Genomic DNA, 23,141 nt, shown 5'->3' on the forward strand with positions numbered 1-23,141 from the left:
ATTATTCACAGCTAACACATTACAAGAAGCAATTAATAAGTCATAACAAAATAAATTAACACATAAAGTTAAATACTCTCCAGTAACAAGTCAACATTTACTAATTTAAGAATAAATAGTTGCTCGAAAAAATATGTATAGTAGTCAATGCATACAAAATAATAATAATAATAATAATAATAAAAAATAATAATAATAATAATAATAATAACAATAATAATAATAATAATAATAATAATAACAACAACAACAACAACAACAGTCGAGCATGAATATGTGGACTATGAGGATCAAAAATTAAATCTTATTCATCAAATTGCCCATAGTTAGTTGATTTGAACTCAATATCCATACGAAAGATCCTAAGAATAAGTAACAAATACTTTAACATTAAAGAAATCAGAAAATAAACAACACCAATATTTAACTGTTAAAACTATAACATTAAGGAAATCAGAAAATAAACAACACCAACATAAACACAAAAATTGATAATTTCCAAAAATAATAATAATAATAATAATAAAATAAAGAAGAACTTAGCAAAGAGAATGGGATATTATCTTTTTAGGGGCAGGATCTGGGACAAGGAGCTTAACCACAAAGAACTACCACCAGTATGAGCCGATTTCGATGAGATCCGGAAAAAATAAAACAACTTCGAATTCAAATTGAAAAAAAAACTCTCTGTTTCTATTTTTTTTAAAGATCTTTCGAATTCTCCAAACCTATCTTAATCCTATCTCTCTTATCTGGTTTCGATGTAGTGTTTTTTTCTTCTTTCTTTTTTTTTTTGGTTTCTATACCTATTTTTTCTTTTCTCTGTCTCTGTTTTTTTTTTTTTTGGTATCTAATGGCAGAAATATTTCCTCGTGTCCCTTTTTTTTCCAGTTATCTTAAATGGCATCAGTACCATGTATTTATAGCAAAAACAGAGGCTTGAATTCAAAAATCGTTTTAGCGGGAGATGAAAGATTGATTGAAAAATAATGGAGGAGAAAATGAGTGAGCGGAAAACATACACCTAAAAATCCGGATTCGATGTAATATCTTCCTATTCGGATTAGATTATGATGATTTATCTAACCTTAAGTCAACAATTTGGGCTATTGATTTGTAATCTTTGACTATGTTGTCAATGGTGGTGGGTAGTGTAGTTGGATGAAGAAATTATATTTTTTTTTTTTACTTTGGGTTTTGGAGGAAGAAAAGTGAGAGAAGAAGCACGCGTGAAGATTGGAAATTTCGCCACTTTTATTATTGTTCTAATCAAATTAAACTTAGATATAGCCAATTGAGTCAAATAACTAATTCAGGTCAAAATTAAAATAAGATGAATAATAATCGATTAATTATTTGAGCTTCTTAATTCAAACAAGAAAAAATAATTATCAAGACTTATTTATCATTTAAAATATAAAATTAATTATACAAAATAATAAAATTCACTAAGTCAAGAAATAAATGTGTAATTATGCTAAACATTATTTTAGGCTATTTATTAAATATTTATATAAAACATGACAACTGCAAAAACAAATATGTAAAATTATATAGTTAATTCTAATAAATACTATCAGAAAAAGATTTTTAAAAATATATATTTTTTAGGATTTTCCAAAGACGATTATTTCAAATTGTTTGAAATTGAAGAAGCTCGATAGTTAGCTCAAATTGCATAGGGTCAAAATTGGGTGTCAACACATGGTACATAGAAGATTTACACTGCTTGAAGCCAAAGAGATCACAAATCTTGTTCATTAACTTGTTATCGAATGGCTTTCCATTTTCTGTTATTATATAGCAAGGGATGCCAAAGCGATAGACAATATTTAATCGGATAAAATTTGCAACATTCTTTTTCTTCACCTCTTTAAGAGCGACAGCTTCAGCCCATTTTGAAAAGTATTCAGTTGCAGCCAAGATGTACAAGTGTCCACTAGAAGACTTTGGTACTGGTCCTACAATATCCGATTCCCAGGCGTCAAATGGCCAAGATGCGACAGTTTGGTCCAATACTTCGGTCGGCTGATGTATGAAATTCGCATGAAATTGAAGAGCATCGCACCTCCGAGCATAATCTAAGCAATCCTTCACCATGGTTGGACAATAATATCCCATCATCTTTATGTGAAAGTGGAGTTTTGGTCAAGATTGATGTGATCCACACACTCCTAAGTGTGCTTCTTGCAGAGCTTGAATTGCTTCTTCCTCTCCCAAACATCGTGATAGCACACATTGAAATGATCTTCTACATAATGTGTCCTTGAAGTAAAAAAAACGAGGTGCACCCCGACGAATGTCAGTCCTTCTCTTTGAATTTTCTGTAAGTATCTCATAACACATGTAGTCAATAATGGGTTGTATCCAATCTTTCTCTGCGACTTCAGAAACGGCAACAAGATGCTCAAACTCATTTTCTATATATTCTTACTCATTTGGTGGTGGTACTATCCATTTTTGACAAATAGTAACTTGTGTTTGATCAGGAAGGGTTAGCGTTGAAGCTAGGGCAGCCAATGCATCAGCTCTTTTATTTTCTGTTCTACTCACATGTTGAAGGGTTACATCTCCAAACCATCCTATCACTTTTGAGCATAATCATGATAAGGACGCAATTCAGGTTTCTTCATCTCATAACTTCCCAAGAGTTGGTTGATCACCAACTGAGAGTCACCAAAGACTTGTAAGTGTAATTATTTCATGTTGACAACAATCTCAAGTCCAAGTATCAACATTTGGTATTCAGCAAAATTATTAGAGCAACATTGCTTCAAAGTAAACGAGAATGGTAGAATCTCTTCTTGCGAAGTGATGAACACTACGCCAGCGCCAGCTCCGCCACAATGTGCAGCCCCATCGAAGTACATTCTCCAATGAGGTTGAATTTCGATGGACATTGCATCCTCATCAGAAAGCTCCTCAGTTAACTCCCAATCATTAGGTATCGGATGGTCTGCCAAGAAATCCGCTAATACTTGTCCCTTCACGGATTTTTGAAGGATGTACACAATCTCAAATTGTTGGAATTGGAGGTACCATCTTGCTAGTCGGTCACGAAGGACAGGTTTTGACATAACAAACTTGATGGGATTTGCTCTAGAGATAAGACGGACAACATGAGCTTGAAAATAATAATTCATCTTTTGAATTGAGAAGATAAGTGCCAAGCATAACTTTTCAATTGGTGAATAATTTAGCTCATTCTGCGTCATCGTTCTGCTTAAGTAATAAAGAGCGTTTTCTTTGCCTTCACTATTCTTTTGAGCTAACATAGCTCCTACAGACCTTTCTTGTGCTGCAATGTAGAGTATCAATGGTTTTCCAGGTATAGGGGCTGCCAAAACCGGAGGTTTTGCTAGATACGATTTGATACTTTTTAAGGCATCACTACATGTTTGGTCCCAATTAAAAGAAGCACCTTTCTTCATGAGGTGACCGAATGGTTGACATCTTCCTACTAGATTTGAGATGAATCTCCTCGAGTAGGCTAACTTTCCTTAGAGACTTTTTAACTCGTGAATATTTCGAGGCTCGGGCATCCTTGATATTCCATCAACTTTGGCTTGATCAATTTTGATTCCTCGATGTCTCACAATAAAGCCAAGGAACTTGCCGGAAGTAACTCCGAAGGCACATTTCAGTGGATTCATCCTCAATTGATATCTTCGGAGCAACTCAAACACCATTCTTAAGTCTTTCAAATGATCACCCCTCATTCTCGACTTTACCACCAAGTCATAAACATAGCATTCAACATTTTTATGGAGTAAGTCATCAAAGATATTTTGCATAGCCCTTTGATACGTGGCACCAGCATTCTTCAAACCAAATGGCATTACTTTGTAGCAATAAATACCTTTCGGTGTGCGAAATGCAGTGAGTTCTTTATCATTTGGTGCCATGCGAATTTGATTATAATCGGAAGAACCATCCATGAACAACATCGCCTCATAACCAGTGGTGGCATCAATCATCAACTCTGGAATTGGAAGAGGAGACTCATCTTTAGGGCATGCATTATTTAGATCTCTAAAGTCAACACAAACTCGAATTTGACCATTTTTCTTCCTCACAGGAACAATACTTGAAATCCATGTAGGATATTTGACCTCACGTTAAAGCTTGCCTCAATGAGTTTGTTAACTTCATTTTCTATCAACGGAACCAAGTCTAGCCTAAAACGTCTTTGAGCTTGCTTAACAGGACGAGCAACATTTTTGACTGCCAACTGATGGAACGCTACTTTAGGATTCAATCCATGCATTTCTTTATAACTCCAAGCGATGACGTCCCTGTATTCTTTGAGTATATTTATATAAGCGATTTCTTCATCAACCTCTAGAAATGCAATCAAGTAAGTTGGCCTTGGGTCTTCATCAGTGCAAAGGTTAACTTCCTTCGAAGGATCTATCGTGGTCTTTACTCCTTCTTCAAGTTCCGTTGGAGCATCTCCAGCATCTTCCTCTTCCAAAGGGTCATTGTCATTGACAGATAAATGATAACACGAGACAATATCTTCTACCTCTTCATCAATCTTCATTTGAGGCAAAGAATCGTACTCATTTTGGATTATAACATGATTTGAGGAACCTACACTTTCGTCATCTTCCTTGCACTCTTTGGTGTAAACCACAGTGTGAGCCTTTGCCCTGAGTTCCTCTTTACAGGAAACCACAAGTTCCACTCGTCGCCTCATCCTAGAAGGAATAAAACTTCTGACATCCTTTCAAATCAATGTGAAGTAGGCGTACTATAACTTTTGAATAACTTCTCGGATTTTGGTTATTCTTCTTCAGAAGGACCTAACCTCTCAAACACAGAAGTTCTTGCAGTCGCTTCCCTAAGCCGATCAAATACGGAAGGCCTTTTATTGGAGCAGTGACGTCGTCTTCAAAAGTTATATGATTATTGCTGGCCCTTCTTATGGAAATGTGAATTGGCGGTGATTGGATATAACCTAGGCCTTCACGTGCTTGCCTAGTTGTATCTTCTGATGAAAGTTTCCCTAGTGTCGATGGCTCATTAGGGTTGTACCCTGCCTTCACAAATAACTTGTAAGCATTGGGATCAAAACCTTCTCTTGTGCATTTTGTAGGGAGTGTCATATCTTGCACTTGATCTTGAACGATTGACTTTTCTAGTAACTTTGAGGACAAGTTTATTGCATAAATCCGTCTGATAAGAAGAGTTAGCCCTCTCAATGCATTTTCTTGAAGGTTAGATGATTAATCTTGTTCTTTCTTCGCTTTTGGAACATAGCAAAGCCTAGAAGTCAGCTTCTTCTTCAAATACATGATCTTCCCTTCATTAAGAATCGGACAAGGGTCTTTAGTGTCAATTTTCACCTTTTCGACAGCCGCATCAATTCTTTTGTTTACGATCTTATCAGACTTGATCGATTTGACATCATTGGATTCGGCCCCTTTAACGACATAACTTCTTAATTAGAATTTCGTATCTGCAAAGTTTGTCTCAACTTTTGTGAAAGGATTATCATCTGCAACTATGTTCCTTTCAATTCCACCTTCAATGTAATTCAAACATTGATAGTACAAAGATGAGACAATTCTATTCTCATGTACCCAAGGCCTGCCAAGTAATATATTGTATGATGTCTTTGCGTCGATCACATGCATTCATACGCTTGATCGCAAATCTTCCAAGTGGATCTCTAATTTAATAGAACCTATAGACCTCTGCCCCCTTGATTAAATCCTTGTATCAACAGACGACTTTCACTAAGTTCTCCAGTCGTGATGCCAAGTTCTTTTAATATGTGGATAGGCAAAATGTTGAATCCAGATCCTTCATCTATTAAGATTCTATTTATCTTCTTCTCTAGCACATGACCCACCATATACAAAGGACGATTGTGTAGTGTTTCACCAAATAGAAGATCATTATCTGTAAATGTCATTTTAGTATCACATGCATGTGCTTCTTGAAAAGAAGATAAATAGAATCTTAATAGATGAAGGATCTGGAGTCAACATTTTGCCTATCCACATATTAAAAGAACTTGGCATCACGACTGGAGAACTTAGTGAAAGTCGTCTGTTGATACAAGGATTTAATAAAGGTTCAATAGATTTTTAAAAAGATGAAAGAGACATCATTGCTGATATTTCCCTTGTTGGTTTTTTTTAGTCACTAGGAGACACTTTTGGTGAGGATTCGCTCGATGTTCCTTCTTTTCATGTAGAAGGTGCCTTCACCGTTTCTTCTTTATCAGCATTGAAATATGATGCCTCGACATTGTCTTGATTAGACTTTATGTCAAACGAGCTTGGTAGGAATTCCTCTAGAGTCACAGGACGTCGAGGTTTTTATAGTGATGCACTTCTACCTTTTCAATTTTTGGGCGTTCGGTTGATTTTTGCTTCTCCAATTTCTTCACCATTTTCCATCTAACTAGTTGCTCGAATGATTCTTTTTGTAAGCTTGACTTGTTTCATCTTCGCCTAGTTACAAGAATCGAACCTTCATCACCATCTATATCAACTTCCTGGTCTAATGACTCTTCTTCATGATTTTCAGAGATATATATTTGGACCGGATCAAGTGATTCAAACGTGATAGAGATCTGGTTAGAACTAGCCTTCTCATCATCAAGGACAATTTTCTTTTCGTTAACCAATCGCATCACTCTATCCTTAAAGACAATACATTTTTCAAGAGGATAACTGACAAGTCTATGATACTTGAAATAATTTGGGTTATCAGCTTTTCCAGCTTCATCGGGTCGCTTCATCTTTGGAAAGTCAATGAGCTTTAACTCGAGCAATTCAGCAAAAATTTCAGAAACATCAGAGTCCAAGAAGGGATAATTTCCTTGCATCTCCCTTAGTGTCGACTTTTGATTTGAACGTGCTTGGAAAGTCGTTCTCACATTTTGCTTTATGACCTCAGTGGTGGTGAATTTTGCAGGCGATACATTTACACTCATGGATTCTTTGTTGTCATTTCTAGGCACAAATTTACTCCATCTCATGGGTTCCTGCTTGTCTCTTCCTTTGCGAGGATCATGGACAATAGTCATATCTTTTCCAGTAGAATACATGCTAAAATCCATATCATAATCATGCGTAGCTAAATCTTCGAAGGATTTTGGTTTTATTCCTTGCAAGATGTAAAGAAGCTCCCAGTGCATACCTTGAATACACATTTCAATTGCAAGAGCTTCACTAAGCCTGTCCTTGCAATTTAGGATCGCGTTCCTCCATCGATTTATGAAATCTATAACCAGTTCATCCTTCCTTTGGCAAGTATTCATGAGTTCTACCATGCTCACTGTACGCCTTGTGCTATAGAAGCGATTGAGAAACACGTGCTCTAGTTGCTCCTAACTATCAATAGAATTAGGTTCAAGATTCGTGTACCAATCAAAGGCATTTCCTCGAAGTGTGCAACATGTTGTTTTGGATTTCCTTTTCCCTCAAATTGTTGAAATTTGGGAGGTTAATAACCAGCATGCATTTTAAAGTTATCAATCCTAGCAGTGTACGACTTAGCATATATATAAGAAGACTTGGTGAAGACTTCAGACTTATCTTTGATAGTGCCTTCAATAAACTCCTTCAAGCGATCGAGTGGGATCATTCCTTCAGAAGAAAACGGCATCTCTTTAACAAGCGGGGCTTTTTTCCTAGGATCTTCGATTTCTTGAACTTCAATACCCTTTCCAGGCGCATGGCTAGCATCTCCATCTAAAAGTCCTTCCATTCTATCCATCAACTTATCAATTCGAGATTCTTGATTTTGTACATGCTTTGTCAATCCTTCAACCAACTTCGTCAGATTTGCGAGTTGTTCCTCAATAGAAGAAGAAGCAATCACCATCGTTTACATGATCATTGGAGATGCTGGAGAGTAGCATGGATTGTCGCGTAAGTTAATTTTCAGCGGACTCACGTGACGCGATGTACGTGGAGATGATTCATAAGTTGAATCACAGTTCTCCCTTGTGGTAGAGTTCTTGGAACCAGATTGCTCAAGTAGAGTCAATGTCTTCTTGATCTTTTCAGCAACACTACTTCTTCCTTCTAGAGAATTTGTGGAGGAACTTGCTCCTTTTGGAGTCGAAGACCCAAAAACAGGAGTTGAGGCGGACGACACTTGAAGCGTTTGTTGTCCTAGTGTAGCAGCCTTGCTTCTCGTAACAACTCCGAAACTTCCAAAGGTAACACCAAGGATGCCTTCAACTTCAGTAGAGAACTTGGAGCTAGTGGCCTTAGAGGGAGTTAATCGAGAGTTGTTGTTCATGGAAGTCATTTCGATATTCTTTGACGCTTGAAAAGTTAAGATGAGAGGTAGAGATTGTCCCACTGGGCGTGCCAGAAGTTGTAGACAATAAAATTCGCGTCGAGAAAACAATAATCAAGAACGGAAAATTATAGCAACAATCAATTTTATTATTTCAAATGTGAATGTTACAATCTCTATTAATCCTTCTGAATTCGCCTTTTCAAATATAAATTCAAGGGCTTTAAGGCTTGTTCTTGAATCTCTGATGAACTTGAATTTGAACTTTATCTTGATCTTGACTTTTATTTGAATTCAAGGGCTTCGAGCTTGTTCTTGAATTCGATGGTCTTGATCTTGATCGTTCATGAACTTGAATGTTTGAATTCTTAAACTTGTAGCTTTGTAGAGAATTAAATGGCGTTTGTACCACGGATTTTCTCTAGCTTCTTATTTAGAATTTTCTGTCCCTTTTCTGAATTATGAGGACTAGTTTTACAATAGAGGAGTTGCGATTGGAATAGGATTCCGTTTGGCCAATCAGATTTAAGTGACATGGCATATGGGATTTATGGAGGGAGCTTGTTATCTTTGACACATGTCATGATTCTATTGTTTTTTTTATTTGACTTGGCATGTCACATCATTTGCACACGTGGCGCCAAGATGGGCTCTAGAATGAGATGAAATTGGGCTTAACGAATTGGGTTCATCCATGTAGCCCAAATCAATTAATTTAGACTTTAATTAAAGGGGAATTTTTCAAAATGTCAATATTTTAACATTTAAGAGGATTCATTAGCAATACTTTCAGTATTTAGTAAAAATGTCAAATTTTAGTTTGTTATATATCTTATTTATGTTTTTATTATTTGTTTTAATTTAAAGAATATAATTATTTAATAACAAAAGGGAGAAAATCGAGGAAGAGAATATTTCAAAAACAGGTAAGGATCACTTAATTTTCTCATCAGTTACATTTTAAAATAAAATTTAAACTTTGTTCTTTTTTTTTCTCCAGAATTTTTACCTTTTTAAAATTATATTTATTCCACAATATATTCTATTTATATTTATTATAGTTTTTTATTAGTTTGTATTCATTCCAGTAGGTATGTCGAATGTATCTATCTATATAGTCATTTAAGAAATATATTTGTATTCATATATTTTTTCCCTATATAGTTATTTTTTTCTTCAAAAATCTTGTATGTATTCATTTCAATATGTATTTTATTTTTATTTCTATTTATTCTATTTTTTATTTAGAATTTTGTATAATAATATATAAAATACAAAAAATTAGTATGATGAAAAAGTGAATGAAATATAAAATTGAAAAGAAATAATTAAATATTTGGTGTACTCATTCTTAAATAAAATACATAACTAGTTGACATACCTTTAAGATAAATACAAATTAGAAAAAAAAAAGTCAAATTCAGAAACAATTCAACATAATTTTTGAATGAATACAACTATTAATTGTAAAAATACATACTGACTAAAACAGTATCAAAATTCAATATATACTTCCAAATTTATGAATATAAAAAACAATAAAACTATGAAATACAAAAATAAATAATAACTATGGTACATTGACATAACTATAAATTAAAAAAAATAGAATACAAAGTGAATTAAATATATGAAATACGATTCCAAATCTATGGATACAAAATACAATAAAACAATGAAATACAAAAATATATACTGACTAAAACAACAACAAATTCAATATACACTTCCAAATCTAAATACAAAAAACATTAAAACTATGAAATATACACAATCAAACTCATATAATGTGTTACATTGACATAACTAACACAAAAAAAAAACAGAACACAAAATACAATAAATATATGAAATACAAAAATAAATACTAACTATAACATAATAAAAATTTCATATACACTTCCAAACACATTGTAACATGAATTTTTTTGAATCTTAAAAATTACTAAACAAATTAAACTAAACATGCAAGACACAGAACATGCAAAAAAAAAAAAAACACCTCTTCTCCAACAAATTGGTTTTCTTCAACTTCATGGTTATGAATTTGTATGGGATTTTGCACATTGACGGATTCAAACACTTTTTCCCGTCGTATATCCTCCTTAGATTTAGAAGCGGAACCTACATTGTTGTTTAATTCTTGAGTGAAAAAAATATTAAATGATGGAAAATCGGAAGAACTTTGATTATTTTGTCCAATATCTCTAGTAACTCTCTTGAAAACGTCCATTGAAGAGAGAATTATGTAGTCTCAAACCCTAAAAAATGTTTTAAGAATAATAACAAAACAAAAAAATAAAAAATATACTAAAATCAGTAAGTAAATAAACAAGGAATCTGAAAAACATAATACCCAAATCAATGTTAATCTTCAAATCAATTCTTGCAACGAAATTAAATGAGAATAATAGAAAATATTAATATATTGAATCGAAAATCTGTGGAATTGATTTGAAAGAATGTTAGAGAGATAAACTGAAAAGAAGCGTAAGAAAAGAGAGAAAAATCTGGAGATTTGATTAGGAAGAAAGTAAGAGAGAGAAATTGATAAGCTTAAGAAAAGAGAGATAAAAATTAAAATGACATTAATATCTATCCAATTACACAAATATAGGAAAATGTGTAATCTATTACAGAGAAAAAAGGGTGTAAATAATGAGAGAGATAATATTAATAATATCAGAATAATTATTTATTTTTAAAATAATGGTATTTTTGACATGTTTACTAATATTATTAAAGTATGAATATTATCACTAAATAAGTTGGGTTTTTTTACTAGTTAGCTAAATTTTCCTTAATTAAATCCATATTTATTGGACTTAAATATTTAACTCAATTATATCAATCGACAATATTTATTTGGATTAATATACGAATTTAATATAATCCGAATCATTTTATAAATTTATATTTAATAAATTTTAAATGATTGCATTATTATCTTAATAACTTACCTTATTAATGTTATATTAAGGTTTTGAAACGTGTAGTTATTTGTTTCTTATTATGGCAGTTGTTAATTGTCTTTATGGCATTAATCAAGAAATATTGATTTGGGTTTTACAAATGATCCATAATATATTTGGTAACAATATATAGTTTTTTTGGCAATTATTTGGTCTTGATTATGCATTATATGCATGGCTGTTGGTATGAGATTTACCATGTAGTTATATACTTGTATATAGTACGTTTATGTGTTAAAAGGAAGGGAAGAAAGATTAATTATAAGGAAAAAAAATTCTTCTTAATTTATTTTGATGGGTTTTCTTAAGTAAAATTTATTCCTAGTTTTAGTACTAGAAGAGCTTGTTCAATTTTGAGGATACACCTTAATTGGTAAAATATCCTTAAGAACAGTGTCGTAGCCACGTCCTTAAGCTACAAGATTTTCGTGATTTCCAATAATTTTATAACAAGTATTTAATTAATCAAACCACAATGCCTATCCTGTGAACTAACACATGACCACATTTATAATACTCGGCCTTGGGTATCCACATCTGCACAACAAGTAGAAGGTATTCAACAAGACACTCACAATTATAACAAATTATTTATCAATTGACTGACTACTGATCGATTAGTAAAAGAAAGAAAAAAAGAAACTAACTTTTTTGAAAGTACTGAGGGAAGCTAGAATTGATCATCATATCTAGGTGTTGTACTTCCTCTCAGGTAAAGTGCACTGATTTGCTTGCTCATACGTTCTGCTATGCGAGGGAACATAGTTGAGCCACCACTAAGCACAATGTTTGCAAATAAATCTTTTCTAATATCAATATCGCAACTCATGATTGAGTTGTAGGACTTGTCATGAATTCCTGCAGCTTGTTAAATTTGACAAGATTCAAAAATGGATTAATGAGAAGATATGGTAGTTAGGAGGATAATTCTTCATTGGTATAAAAGTCAAGATAGCAACTTTTGTAGGTGAAATTTAGGTGAACCATAAATTGATTTCACAAGGTAAATGTTGACATTTTGACATATTGTGATGTCATGGATGACATCAATAGGAAGAATTTACTCCTATAAATAGGTAGCTCCTAATTCATTTGTAACACACCTCTCACTTGCCTTCTCATCTCCTAAGGCATTTGTTCTTCTTTCTCTCTTGTAGTATTTCACTTGTACTCTTTTGGAGTGAAATAAATATTGGTTGGTTGTGTCCGAGGAGTAGGCAAAAGAAAACAAAAGTTTGCCGAACCTCGTTAATTCCTGGTGTTCTTTCTCTTGTTGTCTCATTTACTATTTATTAGCTACCTTTAGATATAGTAGTTGTGATTCCATCACTCTCTATATATTCGGCTTCCGCAACAATTGGTATCAGAGCCAAGGTATTATCTGAGTATGCTCTGTGGTTGCAGCATAGTCTGAACTTCCACATCAGAAAAAGATTTACTTTGGTCTTTGCATTGTTAGCTAGTAAATAGTATTTGTAAAATGGGAGACAAGAAAAATGATGAGTCCACATCAAGTGTCAATAATACGTCATCATTGGCATCTTCGCTTATGACAAGAATTGTGTCAAATGCGAAATTTGCAGTTGAAATTTTTGACGGGTCAGGACATTTCGGAATGTGGCAAGGCGAGGTCCTTGATGTTCTTTTTCAACAAGGGCTAGATATTGCCATTGAAGAAAAGAAACCAGACGGTGTAGGAGAAGAAGATTGGAAGATTATCAACCGTGTTGCTTGCGGTACCATTCGATCTTACCTTGCAAGAGAACAAAAGTATCCATACACGAAGGAAACATCTGCAAATAAATTATGGAATTCATTGGAGGAGAAATTCTTGAAGAAAAACAGTCAAAATAAACTTTACATGAAAAGAAGACTGTTACGCTTCACTTATGTTCCCGGTAGCACAATGAATGATCATATCACCAGCTTTAATAAGTTGGCGACAGATTTGCGAAATATGGACGTGACTTTTACGGATGGAGATATGGCCTTAATGTTGTTAAGTTCACTTCCCGATGAGTTTGAGCATCTTGAAACGACTCTACTGCATGGGAATGATGAAGTATCTCTCAAAGAAGTTTGTTCTGCCTTATACAGTTATGAACAAAGAAAGAGAGAAAAACAAAAAGGCGGAGAAGCAGAAGCACTAGTTGCGAGAGGTCGTTCTCAAAATCATATGAGAACGAAGAAAGGGAGATCCAAGTCAAGATCGAGACTCAGCAAAGATGAATGTGCCTTTTGCCGAGAAAAAGGGCATTGGAAGAAAGACTGCCCAAAGTTGAATAGCAAAGCCAAACCAAATAATGGGAAGGCTGTCATGGATTCAAATGTGGCTGATTGTGATGATTCCGATTACTCACTAGTTATAACAGATCCATCCAAATCATCTGATGTATGGTTGATGGATTCAGCTTGTAGTTATCATATGTGTCCCAATCGGGACTGGTTTATTGATTTACAAGAAGGAGAATATGGAGTTATTCACACTGCAAACAATAATCCTCTTACCGCATATGGTGTTGGTTCAATCCGATTAAGGAACCATGATGGATTAAGTAGAACATTAACAGATGTTCGATATGTACCAGATTTGAAGAAAAATCTCATTTCTGTAGGAGCCCTAGAATCAAAGGGGTTCAAAGTCATTGCAGATAATGGCGTGATGAGAATATGCTCTGGTGCACTGGTGGTAATGAAGGCAATTCGAAGAAATAAAAACATGTACCACTATCAAGGTAGTACAGTTATTGGGACAGCGGCAACAACATCCAATGACGAGAAGGAGGCAGAAATGACCAAGCTGTGGCATATGCGCTTGGGGCATGCTGGAGGGAAATCCTTGAAAACTTTATCAGATCAAGGATTGCTAAAAGGAGTAAAAACTTGCAACTTGGAGTTTTGTGAGCATTGTATCAAGGGAAAGCAAACAAGGGTTAAATTTGGAACAGCTATCCATAATACTAAAGGTATTTTGGATTATGTTCATTCGGATGTTTGGGGTGCTTCCAAAACACCTTCATTAGGTGGGAAACACTATTTTGTAACCTTTGTTGATGACTTTTCTCGAAGATTGTGGGTGTATACGATGAAAACAAAAGATGAAGTATTGGGAATTTTTCTCAAATGGAAGGCGATGATAGAAACTCAAAGTGGTAGAAAGATCAAGTGTCTTCGCACAGACAATGGTGGCGAATACAAAAATGATCTTTTTCAGAAAATTTGTGAGGAAAATGGCATCGTTAGACATTTCACCGTAAAAAATACACCACAACAGAATGGAGTGGCAGAACGCATGAACCGAACTTTGCTGGAGAAAGTTCGATGTATGTTGTCCAATGCTGGCTTGGGCAAAGAATTTTGGGCTGAGGCAATAACATATGCGTGCCACCTCATTAATCGTCTACCATCTGCTGCTATTGGTGGGAAGACACCATTTGAAAAATGGTATGGAAAACCTGCTGAAGATTATGGTTCTTTATATGTATTTGGCTCAATTGCATATTATCATGTAAGAGAGTCAAAATTGGACCCAAGAGCAAAGAAAGCTTTATTTATGGGAATTACTTCTGGAGTCAAAGGATACCGTTTATGGTGTCCAGAGACAAGAAAAGTTATTTTCAGCAGGGATGTTACCTTTGATGAATCTGCCTTGACAAATAAGGTAACACTTGAAGAAGCCAAACAAATTGATGGTGCTTCAAAGCAGGTGGAGTTTGAGGGAAAGATAATTTTCCCAACACAGGGATCAAACGAGGAAACAACAGAAAATTTTCCTCTTGAAGGAGAGCCAGTCGAAGAGGAGGTTCCATCTCAAGAACCTCAACCACAACTTGAATCAATAGCAACCGGCAAGCCAAAAAGGACATTAAGAAAACCTGCTCGACTCATAGATATGGTGGCTTGTGCGGACTCAATTGCAGCTGATGACATTCCTACCACTTATAAAGACGCAGTCCAAAGTTCAGAAGAAGATAAGTGGAGGATTGCCATGGATGAAGAAATGTAGTCCCTTCATCAGAATCATACATGGAGATTGGCCAATCTCCCAGAGGGCAAGAAAGCAATTGGGTGCAAATGGGTATTTGCAAAGAAAGAAGGATTTCCTAACCAAGAAGATGTTCGCTACAAAGCAAGATTGGTGGCCAAAGGATATGCTCAAAAGGAGGGAATTGATTATAATGAGGTGTTTTCTCCAGTTGTGAAACACTCCTCCATTAGAGTTTTGTTGGCTTTGGTAGCACAGTTAAATTTGGAACTAGTTCAGTTGGATGTAAAAACTGCATTTTTACATGGAGACTTGGAAGAGGAAATCTACATGACTCAGCCAGAAGGATTCAAAGTTGATGGAAAAGAAAATATGGTGTGCAAACTTGAAAAATCATTGTACGGATTGAAACAATCTTCTAGACAATGGTACAAACGATTTGACAAGTTTATGTTGCAGCAAAGGTACATAAGAAGCAAATACGATCATTGTGTGTATTTGCGCAAGCTTGAAGATAATTCCTTTATATACCTTCTCCTATATGTTGATGATATGTTGATAGCTTCTAAGAGTCAAGAGGAAATTGAGAAGCTAAAGATTCAACTAAGAAAGGAGTTTGAGATGAAGGATTTGGGTGAGGCAAAGAAGATTCTTGGCATGGAGATAAAAAGAGATAGACATTCAAAGAAACTCTATTTATCTCAAAAGGAATATTTGAAGAGAGTACTAAAGCGATTCGGTATGAATAAAAAAACGAAGTCGGTTAGCACTCCGCTTGCTCCTCATTTTAAGCTTAGTGATGCTATGTCACCTAATAATGAAGCTGAACGAGAATATATGTCAAGAGTACCATACGCTAATGCTATTGGTAGCTTGATGTATGCAATGGTTTGCACAAGGCCAGATATTTCACACGCTGTTGGAGTTGTAAGCAGGTACATGCACAATCCTGGAAAGGATCATTGGCAGGCTGTAAAATGGATTCTACGGTATATTCATAATACTGTAGATGTTGGTTTGGTTTTCGAGCAGAAAGATAGTCAATATCTTGTTGGATATTGTGACTCAGATTATGCAGGTGATTTGGACAAACGAAGATCAACTACTGGTTATGTTTTCACTATTGCAAATGCACCAGTTAGTTGGAAGTCTACTTTGCAGTCAACAGTTGCTTTGTCTACCACTGAGGCAGAGTACATGGCAATTACAGAGGCTGCGAAGGAAGCAATTTGGCTTCGAGGATTGCTTAGAGAGCTTGGTATTGGACAAGAAGAAATCACAATATTTTGTGATAGTCAGAGTGCTATTCAATTAGCAAAGAACCAAGTTTATCATGCAAGGACGAAGCACATTGACGTCCGATATCATTTCATACGAGAAATCATAGAAGATGGTGGAGTCATAATGCAGAAAATTCATACTACAGATAATCCTGCCGATATGTTGACAAAAGTGGTGACTGCAGTCAAGTTTCAACATTGTTTGAACTTGATCAACATTGTTGAACATTGAAGATTAGGGTTGAAGACACAATCAAAATTGTTGTTGAGAGAAAGTTGAAAATGGAGAATCTTGCCAAGGTGGAGATTTGTTAAATTTGACAAGATTCAAAAATGGATTAATGAGAAGATATGGTAGTTAGGAGGATAATTCTTCATTGGTATAAAAGTCAAGATAGCAACTTTTGTAGGTGAAATTTAGGTGAACCATAAATTGATTTCACACAAGGTAAATGTTGACATTTTGACATATTGTGATGTCATGGATGACATCAATAGGAAGAATTTACTCCTATAAATAGGTAGCTCCTAATTCATTTGTAACACACCTCTCACTTGTCTTCTCATCTTCTAAGGCATTTGTTCTTCTTTCTCTCTTGTAGTATTTCACTTGTACTCTTTTGGAGTGAAATAAATATTGGTTGGTTGTGTCCGAGGAGTAGGCAAAAGAAAACAAAAGTTTGCCGAACCTCGTTAATTCCTGGTGTTCTTTCTCTTGTTGTCTCATTTACTATTTATTAGCTACCTTTAGATATCGTAGTTGTGATTCCATCACTCTCTATATATTCGGCTTCCGCAACACAGGTTCCATTCCACCCAATGATGGTTGAAATAGACTTCAGGGCAACGGAATCTCTCTGCACCAATAATGTTATAGGCCTTCTCAACTGATTTTGCCTGTTCAAAATTCAGTGCAACATAAGCAATCGGCTCCTTCATATGACGAGGCGTATCATTTCTGCAATTGTTAAATATGCAAGGACCCTCCATGAGAATCTTGATGAGATACTGTGTAAGATCACAACCACCAAGAGCTATCCGTAAGATAGCATGGGGAAGTACATGACCCTCATAGATAAGGACAATGTCGGTCATACCATCACCAGAATCAAGAATAATAGCTCGTTCAAAAACAACAAACAAAATCAGTATGACTGACTAAAACAATAGAGAATCAGGCATTCCAATCTGCTTCTTACCATTAGCAAAAAGAGACATACATGATGGGAACATTGGATGTCTCAAAGATGTTTTGAGTCATTTTTTCTCTATTTGTCTAGGGGATAAGTGGTCCCTCGGATAGAGAAGAATGGGATGCTCCTCGGGTGCAACACGAAGTTCATTGTAAAATGTGTTATGCTAGAGTTTCTCCATTCTTACTACGCCACGTTCAATGGGATATTTCAGAAACAAAATACCTCTTTCACACAAAACGTCATCACCAATATAGGCATCTTTTCCTCTAATTCCAGCAATGATGCCAGTATGACGAAGACGACCAACTACACTTACGGAACACAATACTCAGAGGTAGGAGTAATGTCTGCATACACTCTACTCTCTCCATACCAGATTTTTGGAATTTCTGACGAGATTGAATTCAACAATATTTGCATCAAAGGAAAACCACATGAAATCATCATACCCAATCCAAAACTCAAAAGCCCAAAATTTAGCTAAGAATAAACAAGCACACAAATTCAAGTGAAGGAGACGAATCAAATTCGGTTGACAATCAAACAGACCTTTATCGAGACGAATTCAATGTTGACTTGAATATCAAATTACCAAAATTTTTGATTCATTTGATAATTCAATTTTCGATATTTTATGCTCAGCCCTACATTGAACCGTCAAAGTGTAATCTCATTTTCATACGAAGGAGGTGAATTTATTTCAACAACAACAATATAGCCAACACAATCTCACTAATTAAAAATTTGAATTGAATAATCAAACCGAAATTATAAACAAAACCAAATAAAATTTATTTCAATTTAGTTTGAATTATCATTTTTACCAAATCAAAAATCAAATTTTCTAAATCCAACGAAATGCCCAAGCCCTATACACGACCCCCTCCGATTTACTTTAGTTGAATTGGTTGATGCAATGTAGCTGACGATCTCGTTTGCCATCACCTTTTAATTCGTCAATTTTAATATCATAGCCCCACTTAATTCAAGAATGAACAAGTTATAATGTTTGAAGAATTATAGAAACAAAAAATATATGGGAAAAGGTTTAAAAATGCCCGTATCAGAAATAGTTTAGAAATGTCCTTCCACTTATTGAATAAAATTTGTCTTTTCTTCCCCCTATCGGATCAAAAATGTCTTTAACACTAATTCAAAATAGTTTTAAAACTCTTGTCTGTCTGAGTCATTTCTAATAAGTCAAGGACATTTTTGATCAAATAGATGAAACGAGGACATTTTTGAACTATTTCTATATGTTAAGGACATGCATTTTTAACTCAATACGTGAAAAGAAAATAAATTTTCAATACATTAAGGGCATTTTTGAACGTATACATAATTTTCAAGAATGTAGGAAGAATCAATTAATCCATATCAATTTGAATGGAGAATTTCATTTCCATTGAGTCAAAATTGCAAAAAGGATCAACAAAAAAACACCATGCATGTGGTGTAAGTAAAGAAAAACAGGGAGAAATTAAAATAAAAAGAGGGTATGCCTATAAATTGCTAATGACTAATTTCATGAAGCTAGTAAGATATGATTTTTTTTTTTTCAATTACTTGCTAGCTACATATTCTATTGATTACAAATTTATAGTATATAGCTATAGAGAATTGGATATATGTCCCTTTCTCTTATTTGGTCTAATTAATCTCCCTCCAAAATTTCCTTTAATTTATTAATCAAAATTTTCATTTCTTTGCCTTTGGCTTCTTCACAATCATCACGGAGCAACGAGCATGATGGGAGCAATAGTCACTTACGCTACCCAAAACAGCCCTGTCGAAAATGTAAGTAAAAAATTCCGATCAATATTTTCGTATACTTAGATCACAAAATTCAATTATTTTTTTTTTCTTAAATTCTGTGTAAAGTCAAAATCAATTACCTTTTGAAAGCTCCGTAACCATGGCTTCCCATGACCAAAACAGAGGCGTGATGCTTGTCAACAACATCACACAACACATTTCTAGCATCTCCTTCAACAACATCAAATTCTACACCACTCATCACCCCTTTAGCTTCGCATAATTGTTTTGACTTCTCGCAAACTCTTTGAGCTGTCTTTTTAATATCATTTTCCACCACTGCGAGCACGTCACTTGTTCCTACACAACATCAAAAATATCTCAAATCATCACTCGATTATAGTATAAAATTTACTCAACTATGAGTTCTTATCTCCTGAAAAAAAATCGTATTATATGTGAAATTAGGTCTTAGATCTTAGGCCTAACTGACCTAACTCATACCCCAAAAGTCAGGTCTTAGGCCTAACCCAAAAGCTAGCTCAAAGGGAGGAGGATTGCCCAAGCCTTATAAAAAGTTCATCCATCTCATTAACCACCAATATGGGGCTTTTGTCATTTTTTAACACCCCACGTCACAGAGGAAGAGAACGAACTTCATATATCCCCTTTCTACTCAATCCAGAAACAAGATCGGACGTTATCCCGGTTCGTCTCCATTTTTGTGAAACTATTCCTCAAGCAAGCCAGCCGATAAGTCATCGAAGGGTTTGTGTGAATAATGGAATGGTTAACATTACTCATTTTAAACTCTCCCACGGTGATATAATATCTTTTCAAGAAAATGATGCGAGAACCCGCGGTGAAGAAATAAAGAGATCCTTCTATATCGAAATCTCAGTTGAGAAAATAATAGGAAAATTCCTGGATCACCCGTGGAGAAGAACCAAAACAGAATGGTTCCGCCTACTCTTTTGAAGGCCCCAACATCGGGTGAGACGGGGCCCTGTTCTGATATCATGTTAGTTTTACTGTTGGAGAGAAATATGTAATTTTATTAGTATGTATGTGTATTTATACAAGAGAGCGAACTACAAATAAGAAAAGAATCAACTACTAAGTGATCTTCCCCTAATTATAATAGAAACTAAATCACTAATGAGATACTACGATATGGAATATCAATCAAGAGATATCCTAATATCAATCAAGAGTATATACATATATAAATATGAAAAAACACTAATATTTTTCAAAAAAAAAAAAAATTGGTACATGTTACACCTAGATTTTTAAAGTGTAATGTGAAAATTAAACTCAAAGTTTTAAAATAATCAAATTTAAATCTTGAATCAGTACCTGGTCCAGCTAGACCTACAACGGAAGTTGGAGTGATTTTAACATGAACAATGATGAGCTTAAAAAGAGAATCGAATTCACCAAAAAAATGATCAAGTGTCCATTCTAAGGCGTAGAAGCTGTGGTCAGTGTTATCAAGGGCAAAAATCATGGTTTGTGTTGCTGCAATTATTTTTGATGAATTGTTACTAAGAAAGATCAAAAGATTTGGATTGTTGGAAATGAATCCAAACAATCCAAATCTTTTGCCAGAAATTACTTTTTTTCTCAACTATGGTTGGTTAAAAGTGATACGACCACCAAATTTTGTGGACATTATTTGGCAGTTTACTTTTTTATTTGACTATTAATTTAAGTGGATGTTATTTAGCAGTTACTTTTTTTTTTAATTCACAACTGAACTGAGGTTTTCACGGGATATGCTTGGAGTGGACTTTTTTTAGATGTAATTATGCGAAAGAGTTTCACTTTAAATTAAAATTGATTACAGTTTTGTTGGGGGATTGTCATTTAATTTTCTGAATTTTTTGGGGGATTGTCATTTAGTGTAATATGTTTTCTCAGTTCATTAATGACTTCGAGTGACTTCAATGGCATATATCGTGAATTCGATTAGATTCTAGAATTTTTTTCGTAAAATCTCAATTTCGACTAAAGTTAATATTTTATGTCTAGTCAATTGTCTTGGGTATTGATAGTGTTAGTGGTCCATTTGTTACAACAATTACAATTATGGTAAGTTATGGCTTTAACAGTTACTAGTATTTGACTATTTTCTTTTAAAAATTTGGGCTTTTTGTTTTACAGTCATGGTAAGTTTATGTCTTTAACTGTGGTTGTTAATCATGGTATGTTTATGCCTTTGACAGTAGTTGCTTTTCATGGTAAGTTTATGTCTTTAACTGTAGTTGTTTTCTTTTAACTTTACAGGCATTCTAAGTTAAATGATTTAACTATAGTGACACTTCAATTTCACTATGGGGGTTGTTTTGTATCTGATCCTACTTTAAGGTATGCCAATGAATCACTAGTGTCGAAAAGATTAATATAGATGTGGATGAGCTGCATATTATGTTGTTTCATAAAATAGCATTGGAATTGGGTGTCGAAAATGTTGAGACATTTGAATGTAGAGTTAACAAGAAGGGTACTTTTTACATGTTAAATATTGATCATGATATTTTAAACTTTCTTATTGGTTTGAAGGGTGTTGATTTTGTTGATGTATATGTTGCATCACATTAGTATATCTTTAATTGTTGAGGATATACTTGTTTTGCCAAGCAATAATGTTGATGTGTCCTCATCTCCACAAAAAGATAATGTTGATGTGTCCTCCCGACACAAAAATAGGGATGGTCTGTCATTCTTCTCACAAAAATAGATAGGGCTGATGTGTCTTCATCTTAACCATTGGATGAAATAAAAATAGGGATTTAAACCAAAATCAGTCCCTTTTAGTTGAAGAGCAGTCCCCTTTAGTTGAAGAACAAGCGCCTGCCCCTAGAGTTGAAGAACATTCTGATTCACTTTATGATGTTGATGAAAATATAAATGAATTCAGTGATTTGGATGAGGAGTTGCTTCAAGCTAGACAATCTAACATTGAAGAACAAGTTAAAGAGAAGGCTGATAGTGTAAATCTAGATGAGATACCATCTGGTCCTGTAGGTATAGATGCTAGTTTTGAAGACATTTATAAGGAGAAAGGGAGATATTTGAAGGAAATTTGGGTGGTAATGACCCTTATTTTGATAGATTGAATCCTGGTAGTGACATTAGTGAAGATGAAGCGGATCCCGTTGAGGATGATGAAGTGGTAGATCCAACACCTAGTAAGGAAAGTACAAAGATCTACTTTAATCCAACAACTAAAAAGGTTTTTTTTTTCAACTGTATATGATATTTTTGAATCACATCGAGCTCAGGGAGGCACTGCAAACTTACTCTATTCAAAAGGGTGTTAATATTAATTTGAAACCTAATGAGAAGGAAAAGATAAGGGCACATTGTAAGAAAAAGGATTGTCCTTGGCATATTCTTGGAAGTATTGATTGTAACACTGGAAACTTCTGTGTTAAAACATATTTTTCTGTCCACGAGTGTTTCAAAAGAACAAGAAACAAATTGTATACCCCCATTTGGATTAGTAACATTACAAGGAGAGGATTATGAGTGAGCCTACCATCAAAATTCATCAAATTTAGTCTTTGATACAAAAAGAGTATGGTTTATATGTTAGTAAGACAAGTTGTAGAAAGGCAAAATTGAGAGTTATGACTGAATATATGGGAGATATCATAAAGGAGTTTGCTAGGTTGTATGATTA

General features: G+C 34.4%; 1 protein-coding gene and 1 pseudogene across 1 annotated transcript; both read right to left on the reverse strand.

Annotated features, from left to right (window-relative positions):
* LOC107024186 overlaps nucleotides 1-18,640 on the reverse strand; it is a 54,674-nt pseudogene extending 36,034 nt beyond the window's left edge.
* A 421-nt stretch (nucleotides 18,641-19,061) lies between these two features.
* Nucleotides 19,062-21,082, reverse strand: LOC107029622 (universal stress protein A-like protein). The gene is made up of 3 exons (XM_015231059.2): nucleotides 20,813-21,082; nucleotides 19,594-19,813; nucleotides 19,062-19,484 (listed from the first exon to the last, which is right to left on the reverse strand). The coding sequence occupies exons 1-3, from the start codon at nucleotides 20,961-20,963 to the stop codon at nucleotides 19,397-19,399; spliced, it is 459 nt and encodes a 152-aa protein (XP_015086545.1). The 5' UTR covers nucleotides 20,964-21,082; the 3' UTR covers nucleotides 19,062-19,396.
* Nucleotides 21,083-23,141: the final 2,059 nt, after the last annotated feature.

The sequence above is a fragment of the Solanum pennellii genome, chromosome 1, assembly GCF_001406875.1.
Source record: "Solanum pennellii chromosome 1, SPENNV200".
Classification (NCBI taxonomy): Eukaryota; Viridiplantae; Streptophyta; class Magnoliopsida; order Solanales; family Solanaceae; genus Solanum; species Solanum pennellii.

What these genes read in the sequence shown, in the direction of transcription:
- LOC107029622 (XM_015231059.2), bottom strand. Translation starts at nt 20,963, where the DNA reads ATGATTTTTGCCCTTGATAACACTGACCACAGCTTCTACGCCTTAGAA. An exon ending in TGTAGGTCTAGCTGGACCAG is followed by an intron (nt 19,814 to 20,812) that starts GTACTGATTCAA and finishes GATGTTGTGTAG; the next exon opens with GAACAAGTGACGTGCTCGCA. An exon ending in GGTTACGGAGCTTTCAAAAG is followed by an intron (nt 19,485 to 19,593) that starts GTAATTGATTTT and finishes CATTTTCGACAG; the next exon opens with GGCTGTTTTGGGTAGCGTAA.